This window comes from Nicotiana tomentosiformis, chromosome 4 (genome assembly GCF_000390325.3).
Source record: "Nicotiana tomentosiformis chromosome 4, ASM39032v3, whole genome shotgun sequence".
NCBI lineage: Eukaryota > Viridiplantae > Streptophyta > Magnoliopsida > Solanales > Solanaceae > Nicotiana > Nicotiana tomentosiformis.
This window is the reverse complement of record NC_090815.1, coordinates 28,483,017-28,490,714: the sequence shown is the minus strand read 5'-3', so window position 1 is coordinate 28,490,714 and position 7,698 is coordinate 28,483,017. Positions and strand designations below refer to the sequence as shown.

Here is a 7,698-nt window from a genome sequence, read left to right as displayed (position 1 = left end):
AGCTTCTGCACATTTTTGTGCAGATCCAAGTGCCCTTGATGTTGTTGATTATTGGCTAGATGGTCGAGCATTGCTGTGGAGACTCAAGGTAAACCTGGCATCGTATTCGCAGGCCTCAAAGTCACCTTATGAAATTTTACTTGTACTGCTTATTTCTATTCTAGAACAGTTGTACTTAGGGATTTTCTAGAAAACTCAGTAAAGCTTATGACTTGTACTACCGGTTTTAAAATTGTATGTTTTGTATAGAGATTTCTATTTCATATTTAGTAGTTGATGGTTGAATTTTTCTATTAATTCAGTAAGTGTTAGGCTTACCTAGTCTTAGAGACTAGGTGCCGTCACGACATCCTACGGAGGGAAATTGGGGTCATGCCAAATTGGTATCAGAGCTCTAGGTTCATAGGTAATACAAGTCATAAGCGAGCTTAGTAGAGTCTTGCGGATCGGCACGGAGACGTCTGTACTTATATTAGAGAGGCTACGAAACTATTAATATAGTTTCACTTCTTTCATTCCTATCTTGCGAGTTTATTGATCTCGGAGTTTGAACCTTTGTCATTATATTCTCTTACAAATGGTGAGGACATGAGCTGCAGTTAGCGATGATGCTGATCCCATAGGCGGTGTTGGTAGTCTGGGGCAGAGGCCAAGGTAGAGGAGGAGCACGTACTGTAGCTAGAGCAACTGTCAGGGCATCAGTTGAGGAGCCTCCAGTCGCTCCGGTTGGGGGACAGGCACCAGAGGAGCCTATTGCTACCATGGGACTTCATGAGACTTTAGCACAGTTCCTGAGCATGTTTGTCACATTGGCTCAGGCAGGGTTAATTTTGGTTGCACGAGCTACTTCGCAGATTGGGGGAGGATCTCAGACTCCTGCCTCCCGTACTCCAGAGCAGTGAGTCCATGTTGATCAGGTTCTAGGTGTCATGCTAACACAACCTGTTGTCTCAGTTCAGCCCGTGGTAAGGGTAGCAGCATCTGAGGAGGAACAACTCAGACTTGCGAGGTTCAAGAAGTATCGCCCTCCTACTTTCAGTGGTTTGGGTTAAGAGGATGCACATGGTTTTCTAGAGGAGTTCCACCGCACTCTCCGCACTATGGGTATTGTGGAGATGAGTGGGGTTGCCTTTACCACGTTCCAGCTTTAGGGAAGGGCATATCAGTGGTGGCGAGCGTATGAGTTGGTTAGTCTGGCCGATTCAACTTCACTTTCATGGGCTGAGTTTTTAGAGATGTTCTTGAGAGAGTTTGTTCCCCAGACTCTTCGGGATTCATGGCGCGCGGAGTTTGAGCAGTTACGCCAGGGCACCATGTCAGTGTCAGAGTATGCTGTTAGATTCAGTGATCTGTCCAGACATACATCCACTTTGGTTTCTACAGTTAGAGAGCAAGTTCGCAGGTTCATTGAGGGGATCAGTCATGATATCTGGTTCTGCATGGCTCGAGATTCAGAGTCGAATGCTCCATTTCAGCAGGTAGTAGAGATCGCTCGCCAATTAGAGGGCATGCGAGACCATAAAAGAGAGGACATGCGGGATCAGGAGAGAGTGGACAGGGAGGCTAAGAGGCCTCGCAGACCGGGAGGACATACTAATCCCTATTTTGGAGGCAGGGTACAACATGGTAAAGGTTTTATGGGTCATCCAGTTTAGTTTGCACCTCAAGCTTTGTTCGGTGAGCCAGATATCCATGGATCTCATAGTGCCCGTACCGGACAGCTTCCGCAGCCATATCAACTAAGAGGTTGCTTTAAGTGTAGGGATACTAGACACATGGTGAGAGATTGTCCCAGACTCTAGACAAATGTATCACAATGTGGTATTCAAACTTTGAGTTCTGCTCTAGTTGCTGATATCCCTGCACCGCCAGCTTGGGGTGCAGGTCAGGCGAGTAGAGGGTACCCAAGGCTGGGAGGCATGGCCCATTGATGTGTTTTCTATGGTAGGGATGAGGCTGCTGCACTAGACGATGTCGTATATATATGGTTTCAATTGGTTATAGAGGAGCATCATTCGTATTTTGTTTCGGTTCTGCTTATCGGGGTGAGTCCTCCTATTTTGCTACATATATGTGGGAGTTTCATGATTTTGTACTCCGCTTATGTGTTTACCCCTGTTGGGAGATTCTATTGTGCTAGCCCGTGTCTATAGTTTTGTTTTATTCATTATTGAGAGCTATGAGGCTAGAAGTGATTTTCTGTCACTCATTTCGATAGTTTTGATGTGATTTCTGGATGGTTGGTTACAATGTTTGGTTTAGATGCTCTAGCGGTATGGGGGTTCAGTATGTGTTGTGGTTTTGTTAGCGAAATTAATTAGTGGAAGGTTTCGGTTAGTATGATGTGTATTTTACTTGTGATTTAGGGCCGAGGATGAGGTCCTTGCATTTTCATGCGGTTTGATATGTTTGAACTGTGCTGCGGGCCGCGGTGGAGTCATATTAGGATGGGATCCTTGTGATTTGTTCATATGCCTTAATTCTCCCTTATAGAATTGATTCGTAATATGATATTGATAGGGAGTTGTGCCTGTCAGGCTTGTTTGGTAATTCTCTCATGTATTTCTCTTTGCATACTCAGTCATTTTCGCATTATGCTTATTGGGTTTTTACTTGCGAGGTGTGTGCCCAGGTGGAGTTAGACGTGACTTGTTAATTTGGGTGAATAGTTATGAGGTCTTCATGTTTCTTGCATCGTTGGCAATGTTGTGAAGGTTTAGAAAAGGGTTCTAATGGATATGAGGTTAATTACTGGTGCTGAGTTTGATTATGGACAGCTATTGTGATTAGAAATGTTGTTATGGACATACGTGTAATGTGTTATGTTGTGTGTTTGTATCTTGTGTGTGTAGGCATAAGTTGTTGCAGCTAGTTGAGGCTGATATTGTGTGTTGATGTAGGAATCAAGTTTTTTGGAAATGATCAGATGGTGAGAAATTTTGTTCTAAGGCTTATTGGTATTGGTGGAAGGAATAACCTTCAATTGAAATGCTGTTGTCGGGCTTATGTGGTTGGGGTGACGTCAGGTCACTCATGGGTGTATGTATGGTAAGTCGACTCAGTAATTTGATGACTTCGGAATGCTTCTTGACACGTTCAAGGACGAACATTTGTTTAAGAGGAGGATGTAACGACCCGACCGGTCATTTTGGGAAGTAGCACCCCGTTCGGTGGCTTAAGGTACCAAGCAGCTTCGTATTATGTGTTATGACTTGCGTGTGTGGTCGAGTTTGGTTTTTGGATGATTCAGAGTCGGTTTGGAAGAATGATTCTTGTTTTAGAAGTATAAGTGGTAAGAGTTGACCGGTATTTAACTTTGATGTAGACGATTCCGAAATGTCATTTTGATGGTTCCAATAGCATTGTATGATGATTTTGGACTTAGGCGTTCATACGGATCTGGATTTGGAGGTCCGTATAATCATTTGATGCATTTTGGAGAAAATTAGAAAGTCGAAGTTTTGGAAGGTTGAAAGGTTTGACAGTGAGTTGACTCGGTTGATATTGGGCTCATATTTCAATTTCGAGAGTTGTATTAGCTTTGTTATGTCATTTGGGACCTGCATGCAAAATTTGATGACATTCCGGGTTGATTTGATATGTTTCGGCACGAGTCTTGGAAGTTGGAAGATATGAAAATTCATAAGTTCGATTCGTGCCGTGATTCGTAGTTTTGATGTTGTTTGATGTGATTTGAGGTCTCGAGCAGGTCCGTGTTATGTTATGGAACTTGTTGACATGTTTCGACGGTGTCCAAGGGGCCTCGAGTGTGTTTCGGATGGCTTACATGCCATTTTCTCATGTTTTGGACTGCTGAAGTTCTGGTGTCTGATGTCCTTCTTTGCAATCGCAAAGGTGCAGCCGCGATCGCGAAGGCAGTTTTGGTGGCTAAACCTTTTTCCTCTTTCGGTTCACATGATTTAGCCCGCGATTGTGTACGTGTGTATCCTCCTTTATTGCCGTCGCATTCATAGTTTCGCATTCGCATAGCACAGCCTTGGCAGCTGATATTTTTCTTCTTCGCGATCGCATGAATTAGTTCGCGATCGCATAGCAGACCTTTTGGGGCAGCAGAATTTCTTCATCGCGATCACATCCATTCTCTCGCGATCGCGAAGTGTATTATTGGCAGCTGCTATTTTTCTTCTTCGCGATCGCATACATATCTTCGTGACTCCGATTCATGTTACCTGGGTAGCAGAATATAATTTCCAAAATCGTGGGTTTTGTCCATTTTTCATTTTTTGAGCTAAAGACCTCGGATTGGAGCGATTGTTGAGGTGTTCTTCACGTGTTCTATTGGGGTAAGTGTTCTTCATCCGAAATTTATCGTATTTCATGATTCTATCTTTATTTGTATAATTTAATTAGTGGTTTGAGTTGGAAAAAATTAGGATTTTGCGAAATACGTTCAAAAATGTAAAATGATGATTTGGAGGACAAATTGATGTCTGAAATTGATAATTTTGGTATGGTTGAACTCGTATCGGAATGAGTGTTCGGTTTTTGTGAATTTTATCATGTTCTGAAGTGCAGGACCGGAGGTAGACTTTTTGGTTGACTTTTTAGTTTTAATTAAAGGTTGAAGCTTTATTATCCAAAATTATTTCCTATGAGTTTTATTTATGATTTGAAGTTATTTTGGCTGGATTTGAGCTGTCCGGAGGTTGTTTCACTCGAGAAGGTCATTTTAGAGTATCAGTCTAGCTTTTTTGAGGTAAGTATCTTGCCTAACTTTGTTTGGGGGAACTACCCCTTAGGGTTTGAGTCATTTGTGTTAATTGTGTCATGTGAAGGCCTTGTAGGCGAGGTGACGAGTACGTGCTCGGACTTATTTATGAAAATTTGACCGTTTAGGGCTCTTTGCTTCTTATGTTCATTCAATATGAAGTTGCTTTGTCGTGTTAAATCCCCCATTTACTAAATGTATCCTTACATGTCTTATTTGAAATTAATTATTTCATGTTGTACCCTTATTGCCGATTAAACTCTTATATGCCTTAATTGAAGTTTTGATTATCTCTCCCATAATTGCCTAACATTAATTGAAGTTATTAGTATCTCTTCCGTAATTTGCTTAAACTTAATTGAAATTACTATTATCCCTTACATAATTGCTTAGCATTAATTGAAGTTTGTTTTCCCTTTCATTGTTGACGTATTCTTATTTGGGGTCATTTATTCTTGTTATCTCTCTTGTCATCAAATTGTGCTTTTGTTGAATCTTTGCTCGTGATGATTTACTTGTCTTATTCTTGTGTTATTGTTGTTGTCGTTGTTGTTGTTGTTGTTGTTGCTGTACGTTGTGGTTGAGCCGTGGGGTCCTTATTGTGAAATTCTGTTATTGTTTGGATTCTCTGGAAAATTATTATTTTGGGCACTTGAGGTGCGATTTGTGATACATTGTGATATTGATATGCATGAGGTGATATAAGGTCTACGTGTTGAAATGCATGCGGTGAGATAAGGTGGGATTGATACGCGTGGCTAGTAGGTGAACTACTAGAAGCCATATGGTGTGATAAGGTGGGTTAAAACACAGGATGATATTTTGGGAAAAATAATTTTCAAAACTAAATGTAAAGGCTCCCGCAGTGATATAAGGAAAGATTGTGATTCATTTTATGATTTGAGACTACGAGGCGGTACCTCGATAGTGACTCTTGTTGACATTTACCCATTCTTTTGTACTTATCTTTGATCTGTTTTCCTTAGGATACTATTAATTATCTTTCTCCGTGTTGCATTATTTGCTTAGTTCTATGTAGCTAATCTTGTTATACTATTTGTTGTTTCAATTTCATTACTGTCTTTATTGCACTGTACATTTTGTGGTGATCGTTTTTATGTGCCATTCATTGTCTCTGCTCTCACTTGTTGACTTGAATTGTGGTAGAACACTTGCACAAGCATACATGTAAATAAATTACCTATATCGGTCTAAGAAGATGAATCCTAATGTTTTGATCATTTACATGTACTCCCGTGTACTTGCCTTATGTGTGAGAGTTATACTGTTGGCACGTGAGTTGTCCGCGCAATCATGCGTCATTATTATTGTTGGCACGTTAGTGGTCCGTGCGGATATTAGATATTATCACTCCCTTGGCACGTGAGTCATCCATGCTGTTATGAATTGTAATGTGGGCAAAAGATGCCAAGTGATTAGGGTTCACGAATTGGGACCCGTGATTTGTGATTTTGAGGTTTGGTATCTCGTGGAAATTCTTGTATAAACGTAGTGGGAAAGCATTTGTTCTTATTGAGATGTTACTTATTTTCCTTTATTTGGTTTCACTATATTTAAACTGTGTTCAGCTTACTCTACAATGTTATTACTTGTCGTGTCCCGCTGCTAACTGTTGTTTTTAGTTCCTATTACAAACATTGTATTATTATTGTCATCATGCCTAGCTTTTTATTGATATTGTTCCCTTTAAGTTCTACAATTATACTTGTTCAAGTTGTTTAGTCTAGTGGGTGTCTTGACTTTTCCTCGTCACTACTTCACCAGGGTTAGTCTTGATACTTACTGGGTACCGCTGTGGTATATTAATGCTACGCTCCTGCACATTTTTGTGCAGATCCATGTGCCTCAGATTTTGTTGAGTATTAGCTAGTTGGTCGAGCATTGCTGTGGAGACTCAAGGTAAACCTGGTGTCGCGTTCGCAAGACTCGGAGTCACCTTCTGAAATTTTACCTTGAACTATTTATTTCTATTCCGGAACAATTGTTCTTAGGGATTTTCTGGCGAATTCAGTAGAGCTCATGACCTGTACTACCGAGTTTTGGATTGTATGTTTTGTATAGATATTTCAATTTCATATTTAACAGTTGATGGTTGAATTTTTCTATTAATCCAGTAAGTGTTAGGCTTACCTAATCTTAGAGACTAGGTGTCGTAACGACATCCTATGGAGGGAAATTGGGGTCGTGACATAAAGACCAAGTCAAAAAGGCATGAATCAATGTTTTCAACCATTAATTCTAAAATTAAAGAATGAACAAGATTAAATAAAAAACTCTCAATCATAAACAAGCATTAAATTAAATACCCATAAGGTTTATACACTAGTGTTGGGTCACAACCCTAGTAAATGTCTAGCTACTCATAGTAAAAAATTAAGAAAACAAAAAAGAAATACTAATAAAAGCCATAATATAAAATTAAAATGATAAACTATGATATTTGTGTCCCAAAATGATCACAACTTACCCAAAATTGTAAACTACAACGGCTATAGCTAAGAACACTTCAAAATTTGACCTAAATAAATGATTCCCGTCTATTTATAGTGGCCCAAAATTCGCTCACAAAATTCCTGGGAGGTTATGCAGCCACACAATTTCATGTGCGGTTCGAACATTGCTTGACCTTGCAGTTTGAGAGATTCTGTAACTGTGCAATTTGATCTGCGGCTGCACTATAGCTTCTGCGGCCGCATAATTCATGTGCGGTGGGCACTTCATGCAAGGCTTCAGTCTTGGTCATTTTGCACACTCTGAACTTTTTGAATTCTTGTCAGTGCGACCATGTTCTACAAACATACAATTTGTGTGCGGTCTGCACTACTCTTTATTCCATCTCTAATCTTCAACAATAGATCTGCGGCTGCAAGGAGAATTCTGCGATTCGTGCTTTCTTCTGCCATTGCAGAAATACTTCTAGGGACCGCACTTTTGGTTTTTTGTGCCCC

The 7,698-nt window shown here is 40.4% G+C and overlaps 1 protein-coding gene across 1 annotated transcript; it reads left to right on the top strand.

Annotated features, from left to right (window-relative positions):
• The first annotated feature begins 1,235 nt into the window (after positions 1-1,235).
• Positions 1,236-1,655, top strand: LOC138909418 (uncharacterized). Its single transcript, XM_070200617.1, has one exon. The coding sequence runs from the start codon at positions 1,236-1,238 to the stop codon at positions 1,653-1,655; it is 420 nt and encodes a 139-aa protein (XP_070056718.1).
• The last annotated feature ends 6,043 nt before the right edge of the window (positions 1,656-7,698 follow it).